Source organism: Octopus bimaculoides, chromosome 5 (genome assembly GCF_001194135.2).
Source record: "Octopus bimaculoides isolate UCB-OBI-ISO-001 chromosome 5, ASM119413v2, whole genome shotgun sequence".
NCBI lineage: Eukaryota > Metazoa > Mollusca > Cephalopoda > Octopoda > Octopodidae > Octopus > Octopus bimaculoides.
Genome location: NC_068985.1, coordinates 104,980,442 through 104,994,873, shown reverse-complemented (window position 1 = coordinate 104,994,873; position 14,432 = coordinate 104,980,442). Strand labels below are relative to the sequence as shown.

General features: G+C 36.8%; 1 protein-coding gene across 1 annotated transcript in view; it reads left to right on the top strand.

Annotated features, from left to right (window-relative positions):
* Positions 1 to 1,110: 1,110 nt before the first annotated feature.
* LOC106881316 (uncharacterized) overlaps positions 1,111 to 14,432 on the top strand; it is a 47,640-nt gene continuing 34,318 nt past the window's right edge. The window contains exon 1 of the mRNA XM_014931660.2: positions 1,111 to 2,212. Within this exon, the coding sequence (XP_014787146.1) occupies positions 2,084 to 2,212 (129 nt within the window). The 5' untranslated portion in view covers positions 1,111 to 2,083. The remainder of the gene's footprint in view (positions 2,213 to 14,432) is intronic.

Here is a 14,432-nt window from a genome sequence, read left to right as displayed (position 1 = left end):
TAGTTTTGTATCTAATGGCGATAGGTAGTTTCACTACACTAGCCTCGCACCAGTCGGTTTGTCGAAGACAAACAGACGAAATAAAAAAAAAGATGTAGTGAAAAAGACTTAAAGAACTTTTGTTCTATTACTGGCATTTAGTCACCGTTTTTAAGTGAAACTGTGTGAACAGGATCACGTAGGCTGTACAGATCAGAAGGGCTGTATGAACGAATCACGTCGGGGTCACCAATTGTAAGAACGACCGTGCGAACTCAAAAAGGAGAAATGGTGACGAATGGAAAAAACAGAGGACTCCTTTTATTTATACGCGTCACACGGTCGAACACAAAATATATATCAAAGATGATATAAGAAAATATGGTAGTTTCACTATAAAGTTATCAATAAAACATATTGATAGTAAATATGACTAAGAAAAATTCCAACTATAAATGGATCCATGTCAGTAGGGAAAAAGTAAAATGAAACGTCAAACATTTTAGTCTGCAGAATATGGTTTTAGTTTCTGTGCTCTGCAGCATGGAGCTTAGAGTTGGATTTTCATAAGCGTAAAAGACTTTAAACTTCCAAATATGAAGTTTAGAATTAGATCTGAATCAAAAGTAAAAGACTTTACACTGCAGCATAAGGGTTTTGGAAGTGGATTTGCATAAGACATAAATTAAAAGATAACGCAGTTTTAAATATATGTTATTATTTCGTATGTACCACGAATTTCATTTCTATAAAAACAAAGATTCAGTTAATCAATGTAAAGTTTCAACTCGACCCTAAGTAAAAGATATTTCCAATAATATATCATATTTGTATGTATGTGGTTCAGCAGGCGTTCAACAGCCGATAGCCTGTATGACCTCTTGGAAACTGCGTGTGTTTTGCCTCATAAAAGATAACGCAGTTTTAAATATATGTTATTATTTCGTATTTCCCAAGAATTTCATTTCTATAAAAACAAAGATTCAGTTATTCAATGTAAAGTTTCGACTCGACCCAAAGTAAAAGACATTTCCAATAATATATCACATTTGTGTGTATGTGGTTCAGCAGGCGTTCAACAGCCGATAGCCTGTATGACCTCTTGGAAACCGCGTGTGTTTTGCCTCATTTCCCACGTGCTTTTTGTGCTAGTCACATGACCGCCATCATGGCGACATTCTACTTTTGCCAGTGGAGACTATAAAAATGTTACAACAGAATGTCACATACGCTGTAGCTACCAGATAAATCGTTGTTCCGACAGAAACCTATCTCTATGACGTTATATTCGGGATAATAACGTAAAGATACTTAACACTTCACTTGCTAACAAAATTTCAGTAATATTTTGTGTTAGCCTTTCTCGTAAGTCGAATCTCGCCCATCAACCGTTCAGGACAGACTTGTGTCAAGTCTTGGAGGACTTGTGTCATGTTTTGAAGATGTTTTCGTTTTTGTTGTTTAACAAAAACAAATGTTTGGCAGAAATATGTTAAGCTGGTAGCCTATATTCTTCTGCACAAGCCAGAAGTATTTTGTTTTACTGAGTGCCTTCGTCTTAAAGTAGTCGCATTGTGGTTCTACTTAATATGGAACTTCGCTCCACGGAAATATTTACAAAAGAATTAATGTTAACAGAGAAACTATAATACTCGTTTAACTACATTATTCATCAATGTAGGTATTTTTTCTTTAGAAACGCGGTCATTGAACGTTTTTTCTCCCTAATTAGCAAATTTAAACAAATTGGCCATAAAACCTAACAGTTTTATGTTTGCTTTCTTCGGTTTTAAAAACTGATGAAAAGCGAAAACAATTTTTCAGTCGCTCTGAACGCTCCGGTTTGTTTAGAGGTGTTCCATGTTGCTATCAAATAGTTTGTCGACATTAGAGAAGGGGAAGAGGTGCTGCCGTCTGTGTCGACACTATAAATGTCAACATAACGACACGGTCTCCACTAACCGAACAACCAAATTATTACAACAGTATTTCTGCACTGTCGCCTCCAGCCGAACCATCAATTCATCACATCAACAACAGCCCTTCAAACTACCAAGATAGTTGCTACCGGGCGGATATATTTTTCTTACAAATTTTTCCATTCATGATGATTTATCTTATCGTGTTTTCTACTGTTGCTGGTGCCATGGGCCTGGTCGTCTTCATACTGTTAATGATGCAATATCGGTCTTTACAAGCTTGGAGAATTGACCACAATGTGGACCTCAAGAAGGTAAGTTATTATTTTTTTGTTGATATATTAACTTAAAAAGATAAAACAGGCCGAAACTTTTAAAGAATTCTATAAAACCTGTTATACTTCCTCTTACAGTTCTTTGGTATTTCAACTATTCATTTGAAAAAGTTTATAAAAAATAAGACTGTTATGTCGCTTGCTAATTTGTTTCTATTTATGTATATATATTCTCTCAGAATAATTTATGAATTATAAACTGTTGAAACAACCCCTAAAGTTTTTCGTACTGAAAAATAGAACATGGAAAAGTGTTTACTAAATCAACTTCTATTTTTTTCTCGAAGTAACTTCGGTTATTTTCTAGAATTAAAAAAAAAATTAGTTTTCTCTTGTATTTTAAGATAGGCACACACAATCTCTTTCGGCCAATTAATTGTATAAGTTTTAAAGCTACGTATTTTTTTTTTATGTTAGCAGGCATTCAAGCCATGAGAATTTTTCTTTTTTTCTAATGTACCCGGGAATATATTATCCATTGTTTGTACTTTTTTAATGATGGTAGGGTGTGGGTTGAGAGATTTGGCTGCTATTTTTTTTTTTTTTGCAGAGTTCAGCTAAAATGAGCAACATAGGTTGATGCAGCGATATCCTTTACTACACACACACACACTGATGAGACATTCCTATCTGAATATCTTTATTTTTCTTTCCTCGCTTGGATTATTCCTCTTATTGCTTTCATCATTGATGATGGGTGTGTGTGAAAATGCTGTTTCTTTTTTTTTTGGGGGGGGGGGATTTAAATACAGAATTACTCTATGCGCACATCCCCGGGTGATGAAGCGACTGTAATTCTTGGAATTTGTCAAAATATGGTACTAGTTAACGCAAATGGTAGATCAAATGAGTGATATTAATTTTGTGTGTAATTAGTTACGTCTAATAAAATACCAGGAAATAATGCATACTATATCAAAGTATTTTCTTATGACAAAAAAAAAAAAAAAACGAATAAACCTGCTTCTCAACCATGTGGTCTTGGGTTCGGTCCCACTGTGCTGCGCTTTAGGTAAGTGTCTTCCACTATAAACCTGGGCTAACCAAAGCCTTGTGAGTGGATTTGGTAGACGGGACTTGATAGAAACTCGTCGTGTCTCCCACCGCCGCTTGACAACCGGTGTTAGTTTACGAGCCTGTAACATAGCAGTTCGGCAAAAGAGATAAAATAAGCACATCTTTAAATAAATACTGGGGTTAATTTCTTTGACTCTTCAAGGTGGTGCTCCAGCATGGTCGCAGTCTAGATTGAAACCAGTAAAAAATAAAAGGTAGCATGTACCGAAATGTCAATTTCTCAAAACTTTTATAGTTACAAAGTGTGTGTTTACTAAATTCTCTGTATTTGAACGATACATTTATTGGGTGATAATCGGTTTCTCTGACTTTTGGTCCTGTTATTTACCATGTTTAGACAAAAAGCACAATCTTCAACGCTTCCTTTCATTGTGTATGTTCAGGAGTTGGCCTCGGTTTCTCTATTTAGCTTTTGTCCTTGTCTCCCAACATTCGAACTCGGAGCAGAGGAAGTCGAAACGAATACCGTAAGATATGCTATCCGACGCGCTAACGATTCTGCCAATTCGTTCGTTGCCTATTTTATGTTTCCACTCAGAATAGTATTTTCCTTAATTTAAAGTATTGCTTTATTTGTTGGCATTGTATTTAGTTATAATTCTTTTCCTTTTTTTCCATTCCGTACTGCACATCTTGTCCGCAGACGGTTCTCCTGAGGAAACCTTGTTAGCACCTCATTCAGCTCTGGAGAAAGGGACGTTGGCAGTAATCTTCCCCCACTCGCGTACCCTATTACTACTGCCCTACGTATCCGATTCAGAGAGAAAGCGAGAATCGACCTTCATACTTAGTCGATATCGACTCTGGGAATGATGACTCTCTACGGAATTTGAACTCTAGTACAGAAGGTGGGAACATGCTGTAAGACATTCCAGCCGTCTCTTAATGACTTCCGGTTCACCGTTTGTAGTCTCCATTGCTTGGTGTTTGCGTTATATTGTAGTGTTGCTATCCATTTGGCAACTAATTTTTTGTATGTGGAGTCCTTTTTCATCCATTTATCCACCATTCCAGACACCATTGATAAAGGGAAGAAAGGCTTGTTCTATAAAAACTAGTAAAATTACATGTTTGGTGGATCGCATTTCTCTTTATATACTGAGTCAACTGCTAACTACTACTGTTCATCTCTTGCATACAAAGGTTTCCTCTCTATCAACCCTGTTGTGAAATAATTTCTTTGCACCTGTATTTTACATTGGATACATAGTTTCTATTCCTTTTCTGCTTATGGAACGTGGCCACATTCCATTAGACAGCTGTATTTTTTTTTTCTTTCGTTTTACTTTTAGACTTCAAAATTCCACGTTAGGAATGTTTCCTTTAATTCATCGACTGATTTATCTGTGAGGACTAGGTCATTGGCATTCTGAAGACACCTGGTCTTAAATTCCTCTGTTATTGATGGAAACTAATAACAGGAGGGTGTTGAGAACCGATCTTGGACACGAGCATGCATGCTAAATATCTAACTGTACTCATTGCTAACTCTTGCATTACTGAGAACTTCTATAGCTCTCAGAACCATTCATTTGCACTAGCTTTCTCAGTGGTCACTAGACTACCTTGACAAAAACCTTCTCCAGTTCAATGAATGCTTGATATATTGGCTTACTCTTGGCAAAGAACTTCTGCAGTTGTCCCACTAAGCAAACATCAATGGCTACTTGCCCTAGGTCTAAACCCAAACTGATTTTTAATTAGCTATGCTGTAGCTCTTTCTACCACTTTTTTTTTAGCTTGGTCCATCAATTTAATGTTTCTATTGTTGCTTCCCAGAGCAGGTGATGCTGTTACCACTATGCCATTTTTTCAGAAAGCACCATCTTGTACTATCTGATTAACTTTGCAAAAGCCAGCACATCCAGCTTCACCAGATATTTTCAATATCTTAGCTACTATTTCTGAAAGTAGAGCTGTCAGCCTAAATAGTTGGTTTCATATTGGGTCTGTTTGGGTGTAGTCCCTCTTTCTCCTGCATATTCCCCTCAATTCAGGAATCTCTCGAAATAACATTTCCCTGCTTCTTTTTGTCATTATGCAGAACATTGGTAAAGCTCATAACTTTCAATTACTCTTTGCTCAATATACTTGACACCTGGCTTTTTTTTTTTTTAGCTACCCAGTATCATTCCCTTACTCGTTTTTCTTCATTCTTTCTTACCTTGTGGCTTTTATAGCTCTATCATATGCCACCAGCCTGTTATTTTTTTTTGTGGTTGGAACTTTGCTCCATTCAAACATATGGTCTGTGGTTCTCTGCTGGTTGTTTCTTAGAAACTCATTTGTCATTTGGTTCATAGCCATCTCCACCTATGGAACTTTGAGTTTACATATGACAAGGGATTTTATCTGCCATATGAGGGTTGTCTGAAAAGGTCATAGACTGACCAAGATACTCCCATGGAATGTGACTGAATGAGGACTCCCTTATGGTCCACTGACTTCTTTTGGGGTTGCAGTGCTTTGATCAATTTGGTGGAAAAGCTTTTCATCCTGTTAGTCAAAAAAGACATCAACAGTAGATGTCATCATCATTGCAATACTGGTTGCCAGCCAAGTTTTTTTTATGTTGGGGAATAGATGAGTTGAACAGGGCCAAATGAGAATAGAGAGCAATTAACATGATCAGAGCCAGTCATACACGGCACAAGGACTTATGTGCTAGAGCATTGTCCCAATGTAATAAGACCTCTTTCATCAGTTTTCCTGGGCTTTTGATCTTAATAGCCAGCTGCATCAGCAAGTTGACATAGTACTCTTCATTGATGGTGTGGCCTTTCTGAAGATAGTCAACAAACACAATGCCTTTTACATCTAAAAAAAGAGGCCATCACACCCCTTGCAAATAAAAACAACATTGGCCTTCTTAGAGCAGGTGAAGAGGGGGGGGGTCCACTTCATGGAACTCTTTGGCTGAAAATGAAGAAGCCAGCCCTCATTCTGGCTTAGGAAAATGTTCAAGCGGGATCTACCTCAGACAATGTCAGATTTTCTCATGTGATCAGCCTGGTGTGCTTTTGATCAGGTGTCAGAAAACGTGGCACCTGCTGAACAAAAACCTTTGTCATGCTAAGTTCATTGTGGAGAATATCCTCAATTCTCTCATGGGATATGTTAATAGCATTGTCTATTTGATTTATTGCCAATCACCTGTCATACATTACCATGTGGTAAACATGTTCAGTGTATTTTTGACAGTTGCAGGATGCCCAGACGTCGGGTCATTTTCAAGATTCTCCCTTCCTTACCTAAATTCAGCTGCCCACTTTATGCACTAGTGATAAAACTGGAGTAATGTAACTGTCAGCTTGAATGCCCTTGGGGGCTAAACCCTTTTTCTGCAGGTAGTTAACACTACAATCCCAAATTTTGTCCATTTTGAAGAGAAGTTGCTACTAGTTACTTTTGAAGTCTTCCTTGACAATCAAATGTCAGTTTACCTAGAAAGAAACAATGCAGTTATTAAAAGTTGAAGTTACTGCAAGGTTTCACAGCCTATGAACTTTTCAGCTCACCCTCATACACTCTGTCCCAGTTTATCTTCTATCCCTGAGTACATATTAACTATTATACTCTGCTCACTCAACACTGCTCTATGTACATTCATTCACCAGAGAATGACTTAGTATTCCTAGCCAGTTGTTTGTCCCATTTTCTGGCAAGCATGAAGTCTTTGCCAGAGTGGTACCAATCAGGTGGCTGGCTGGTTTTCTAAAATTTGTTTTGCAAAAGATTGTCATTTGTATCACAGAATACCAGCATCCTTGATTTTTCTTTATTCCTTATATCCAAACCATAGCCTCCATGTACACACGAACTTAGACTCATCATGATATTAGTTATAACAAAGTCACTGTAGTCTTTTATTAGTCTGCAAGAGGACCCTATAGAAATGTTTCTTTTGCTTATGTCAGCTTGACTGTGACTCATTTTCAAAAATCATTGTTACTGCTGTGTTGCCTATGACTGTCCTAATCTTAATCTTTTTAATACTTCTTAAATACCCTTTTGAAAATGTAAACAAATATCCTGTAAAGGATTTAAGAAATTTCTTGGATTATATTTGAGATTTTGACTCTGGGATTTCAATGTTCAAACCCCACCAGGCACTTTACAGTATGGACTGGGTGCATTTTATAATATCAGCATCAGATTGTTCTCGCTATTGTTTTAATTTACAATTACTGCCCTCCTAGATGAGTTGTTTTCTGCAGTTCATAGAATCTTTATTTCCATTATACAATTAAAGCAGAACCATTTTCATGTAATGTTGGGTTTGTTTTGATTGTCCAGTTTTCTAGATAGGTCACTTTCACTACTTGGTGGGAAGGAGAAAGGTCATTGGTAACTGAAAGGAGGCCTTTGCTGGAGGTCTGAGCCTAATGAGTATAAATTTACCTGTTATGGGAGGAAGCAGGGATTCCTTCTAGTAGTAATTTAAGGCTGTCTTCATAGCATTTGTAGATCACAATACAAAAGCCAGTGAGTATGTCGCTATAGGATTGATCCTGCTAGCAATAGAAGCCAAACACTCTTTAAGTAGCCTACTATCTTAAAAGTGAAAAAAACATTCATCATAATTACTTTTCCAAGTTTGCATGGGTCTGACAAAATTCATTGAGACAGAATTTCTACAGCTAGAAACCTTTGTCACCCATCCTCACCTGATTTCAAATGAATAATACTGCTTGTATGACAGTGATACTTATTTACAACTATTATATGATGTCAAACCCATGAAACGTGCATGCACAACAGGTTTTGTTGAGTTTCTGTCTACCACCTGCACTCAGGGCTTTGATTGGCCTGAGGCTGTATTTGAAGACACTTACGCAAGGACTGAACCTAAAACAAACTTCTTTGTGACACAGTTACCTGAAACAGCATTTTTGAAAAGATGTGTTGATCTCAAATGTTTCATGAAAGGATTAAAAATACATTGGATGCAAAAGTGGATTGAGAAAGTGGTTAAACTCCTTTTAAGAGAATAAGCTCTTACAGCTGAGGTGATGCAGGATTGAGATGCATACAAAAGAGTTGTATTACAGATCTGCAATGATGTAAAAATTGATTGTATTGCAGACTGTTTTTGTGTGCAGATAATTTTGTATTCTCTTTTGATTCGACTACCACACAACTAGCCTTATGGAGTATAAAAGATTTTGGTAATCTATGTCATATTCATTTCCATATTATTATTATGAATGAGCTCAGGAAGTCTCTATTTTCAGTTGATTAATTACATTGTGGTAATGAGTCATAAACATTTTTAAAGCAGTAGGCTTCATTTTATTATCTAAATTGTAATTGTTGTCTATTGGCAATCACAAAGGCAAGTTTGAATAACTTGTCAGAATGAACTCTTGTTTAACTGGACATTCAGCTGTTTCTGTCTATTTCGAAGTGTTTAGTGGATGGTTTTGAATTAGGTTTTGTTTTTGTTGTCTAGACATTTTAACTGCCAACAAAGAAATGTCCTGTCCCTGTGTAACAGTGGTAACTCTACTTGATTCATTTTACATAGGTTCCTATTTGTTTTATTGACCACTTTTCCATACTTGCATGAATCAAATGGAATTCATTGAGGCAAGTTCTGTGTGGCTGGATGTCGTTCCTGTTGCCAGTCTGCACCAGTTTACATGGAAGATTGGAAATGAATGACACTGCTTGTATGATGGTGTTGCTTGTTTACAACCATCATGTGATGGTAAGACAAAAGGACAGACTCAAACATGCATACACCATATTTCTCTCAATTTTGAAAATGTAAAAGTTAAAATAACTTTGTCCTTATTAATCTGGTGCTTGGATCATAAAATTTTGCTGGAAGGTTTTAATTTCAATTTCTTTAAAACAGGAAGTTTGGATTTGGTAGATGGAAACTGAAAGAAACTTGTGTGTTTGTGTCTGAGTGTTGAATCTCGAAAGTCAGCTTAGGTAAATTGCATGTGTAACCAAGCATGAAGAATAAATCAGCACTACAAAGAAATAAAATGCCAATCCCTTTAAAACAGCAACCACTTTAACAGTACCAGAATTACCATCCTACTACATCTACACATTCAAAGCAGTTTGTGAACGGCCCTTGAGCAGCAACATACTCTGATAAGCTCAGTGACTACTTCTAAATTCAGGCCACAATAGAGGGGATGTTCTTGAAGCTGAGAATTTCAAACTTACGTTGTCAATATTTACATTTCGCCTGAGGAAACGCAACTAGATCTCATAATGCAGGGAAACAGTTTCATAATCAAGTACCTGCACTCCTGGAGAACTACATTGTGTGGAAACAATTGTAGTGATTAAGAAATTCCAATCTTACACCTTCTTGTTGACTCCAATCTTTTCATTTATAACAGATGCCCAAAAATGTTTTCATTTAAAACAGATACCCAAACTCAAACCTGGAAGTATATATAATTCTATTACTGGATAGCACAAGGTAAATCTGAAGGTGGACCAGCTTTATACTGTTTTCGACGACATTATTAACAGAATATATAACTAATATATATATATATATATTATAGGCGTGGGAGTGGCTGTGTGGTAAGTAGCTTGCTTACCAACCACATGGTCCCGGGTTCAGTCCCACTGCGTGGCATCTTGGGCAAGTGTCTTCTACTATAGCCTCGGGCCGACCAAAGCTTTGTGAGTGGATTTGGTAGACGGAAACTGAAAGAAGCCCGTTGTATATATGTATGTGTTTGTGTGTCTGTGTTTGTCCCCTCAACATCGCTTGACAACCGATGCTGGTGTGTTTATGTTCCCGTAACTTAGCGGTTCGGCAAAAGAGACCGATAGAATAAGTCCTGGGGTCGATTTGCTCGACTAAAGGCGGTGCTCCAGCATGGCCACAATCAGAAGACTGAAACGAGTAAAAGAGTATATATCTGTGTGTTTTTGACTCTGGCCATCACCATCGCTTGACAATCAATGTTGCTGTGTTTATGTCCCTGTAAATTGGTGGCTCAGCCAAAAGACTAATAGAATAAGTGCTAGGCTTAAAAAAAAGGCCTGGGGTTGATTTGCTTGACTAAAACCCTTCAAGGCAGTGCCCCAGCATGACTGAAACAAAAGATTGTCATATTTACTAAACAAATAGGCTAGTTTGAGCCAGGTGGCTTCCATGTGTATATTAACAATTATTAGTTATGAGTAGAAATGAAATATAGATAAGTACTGAACTTACTTTGAGATTTACAAGTATATATTTTGGAGATGTACTTGCCTAACAGGTGATGTGTTGAAAGTAAAACAATTACAGCAGGGAAGATGGTCATTAGTTACTCAGAAACAAACTTCACTTCACTTAAAAATTTGTTAATTTGGTGTTACAAATATGCTTCTTTGAAAATATAACCATACCTAAATTTCTCAGACTTTTTTTTTCTTTCAAACTCTGTTTTACACACAATACTCAAGTTTATTTCCTTATTAAAGTCATGATTTATTTCAATTATTTTGTTTATTTATTTTATATCATATATTTGTGAACAGTGATATCATTGTTTCTAACTGGCTAGTCACTTTTGATGGGAAATTGGCAAAGGAGTGTCTGAACAGCTTAAGTGGATTAAATACAGATTCTTAGCAGTAATTTGATGCTTCTACATGCTCATAGTTGTGTGTGTGGGTGGTGTGTGTCATTACCATTAAACATCTTTTACATGCTTGTGTGGATCAGATGAAGCTTATTGAAGCCAATTTTCTATGACTGGATACCCTTCCTGTTGCCAACCCTTGCCTGTTTCCAAGCAAGGCAGCATTTTCCCAAGGTCAAAGACGTTTTTGCAGAATATTGGAAATGATTCATTCACAACATTACATGATGTCAAGTAGACACACGCACGCACGCATACTTCAGTTTTCACCCAAATTCACTTTTGGCACAAAAAATAGCATCCAGTACACTGTAAAGTGCTGGGTATATTTTTACAATAGAGAAAACATTCAGCCATAGAGACTGTTAAAGCTGAGATTGGAGCTTGATGTGTCCCCGTGGCTTGCTGGATCCTGTTAAGCCATCCAACCCAGGCCAGCAAGGAAATTAGATGTTAAATGATGACTGTGTGTGTGTGTGTGTGTGTGTATACATATCGATCATCATTTGTATTGACTAAACTATTGAATATTTCCTCAATTCACTTCCAATTCTTTCTTGATTGCACCCTTCTGTACCATCTTGTCCCAAGTTGTTTAACTAAATCATCTTACTGGTATGGAGTCCTTCTGAGTGGCCTTTCCCGATCTCTTGGATACCACTTGGCCACTTTCACTGGTCCACTTGTTTGAATCTTGGGTATGTCTGATGCAGAATCTTTGTTTTTGGTATTCTGCAATCACAGCAGTCACTTCACTCAATTTTCATCTGACCTCATTTCTGATATTCTGAGCATGGATCTTTCCATGGCTCCTTTGTATTACAGCCAATCAAAGTTCTTTCTCTTCATAGTAGCCCATGTCTTACTTGCATATAAGAGTGCAGGTAGGATGGTACTATTGAAGAAACTGGCATATTGGGTCTTGTACAGTTTTGCTTTGGGCACATCTTTTATTTCAGTGTATATGCACATACAATTTGCCATATTTAGTTCACAAGGCATTGGTTTATCCCAGAGTGTATGGCAGAAGATGCTAACCTAAGATGCTGTGCAGTGAGATGACTCCAGAATTGTATGGCTGTGAGGTGCATTTATTAACACAGCTATCCATGTTCTCTTGCACTTCATTGCATATCTTAGATGCAAAATAGCTAAATCAATATGGTATTCGACTTTCAGATATTATTTCACTTAGCTGATCTAGCTATGTTATCTATAAGGTTGGCATCCTATCAAAGAGGAAATTTACCATTTGTTTTTAACACCTTAACCTTTCTGTTACTATATTTCTGTTAAAATACACCAATCTTTGTTTTAAATAATTTTGAAAATGATTTTGTAAGCTGGTGTTTGGAACACCATAGCATGCAATTTTGATGGAAAGTTTTAATTATTACTTTAAAACATGGAACTAGGGTGTGGTTTTAGGTATGTTGGTATCAGAAGGATTAAGAAAAAATCAAAAACCCAACTTATGGTATTTAATCCTCCCAAATTGCACACACTCCCATTGTCATTTTCACCAGCACGAATTTAGACTTGTGACTAGCCTGTAAGAAATCTATAACTGATGACACCATTATACACAGAAAATAAAGTAAATATCATGAATCGACCAAGTCTTCTTTCTCAAGCTCAGTGCATGTATTGATTTCAGTCAACAGCTTGAAATGATTTTTAAATTTCAGATGCATGAAAGTGAAAACAATCTTGATGATATCACTGCCTTGTATGTTGATAGAAACAAGTATAAATTGATTTATAAGTGTAGCTCTAGTGTATGTAAACATATGCTATCAAAGTGTCCTGTGTTTAGTAAAGCTTGTGTAAAATGTGGGAAAAGGATCCTTTTTACCTCTTAACATATTATCTCTGTTGAATGCATTACTTTTCAGTTAATATTACTCTTTTACTTGTTTCAGTCATTTGACTGTGGCCATGCTGGAGCACCACTTTTAGTCGAGAAAATCGACCCCAGGACTTATTCTTTGTAAGTCCGAACCGCTAAGTTACGGGGATATAAACACACCAGCATTGGATGTCAAGCGATGGTGGGGGACAAACACACGCACATACATATATACATACATATATATATATATATGTACACACACACACATACATATATACGACGGGCTTCTTTCAGTTTCCGTCTACCGAATCCACTCACAAGGATTTGGTCGGCCCGAGGCTATAGTAGAAGACACTTGCCCAAGGTACCACGCAGTGGGACTGAACTCTGAACCATGTGGTTGGTAAGCAAGCTACTTACCACACAGCCACTCCTGCGCCTATATTGTGAAATGATTTTATAAAAAATTTTGATGCAAATTTGAAGCAATTTTAATTTAAATTGCTTGAAATCATGAAATTTGTATCGTAGACTCAGGAGCAGTTTCAGGAGGGCTTACATCAAAGGGCATAAATATTGTGACTTTGACAAGCATGTGTATTTTGTGTGAGCATAAAACCACCTAAGAAATAAAACTGATAAAAGGCAAAACTCCAAAATGAAGTCCTGTTGATTTGATATGTTTTATTAGACTACAGCGGTGCTGGGACACCACCTTGAGCAATTTTTTTAGTCAAATGAATTGACCCTAGTACTTTTTTTTTTTTTTTTTTTTGTTTTTTTTGTTAAGCCTGGTACTTATTCTATCAATATCTTTTGCCAAACCACTGTTATGGAGATGGAAACAACACCAGTTGTCAAGCAGTGTTTGGGGACAAACACATACTTGCACATATACGATGGTTTTCTTTCAGTTTCCATCTGTCAAATCCACTCACAAGGCTTTGGTCGGCCTGAGGTTATAGTAGGAGACACTTGCCCAAGGTACCACACAGTGGGACTGAACCCGGAGCCATGTGGTTGGGAAGCAAACTTCTTACTACACAACCTCGCAGCATATTTTTATTGGCAAAGTCTGAGAAGACATGATGAATAGTTTTTGTTCATCTTGAACTTGCTTGTTGTTTGTGACGTACTTTGAATATGTGTCATAATCTGATGATGTAAAAATTGCTCATAAGCACAAGATAAAGCACTCCTCATGTATGCTTATACTTGTATATACATGTTTGCTTAAGAGTGTACTTGTAAATGAGTATGTAGACTTGCATTTGTGTGTGCGTTTTCAGATATAAATGTATGTGTTTCAGTGCACGCGTTTGTATATGCTTTGGTTTACTACAGAAGACTGAAAAAATTAAGTGGGAGAGTAGATAAGGTTTGGTCATTGATCCAGTAGTTAGTTATGGTTAAAGAATTCAGGTTTGGAGAGATGAGATAACATTTGTGGACCTTGATGGATGAAACTACAACTGATGACAGTATGCAAACACAATAGCAGCGTCTAACATATTTTCTTCCTTTTGGGAACATGGAATGTTACTTGAAAGAGAAACTGAATGCTGTTGGTTAATTAAATGCATAAAATAATGTTCTTGTGTCTATTTGGTTTTGAAATTACCAACTTTTTTTTGCCATTTAAAGTTGCCAATGGATAATTTCA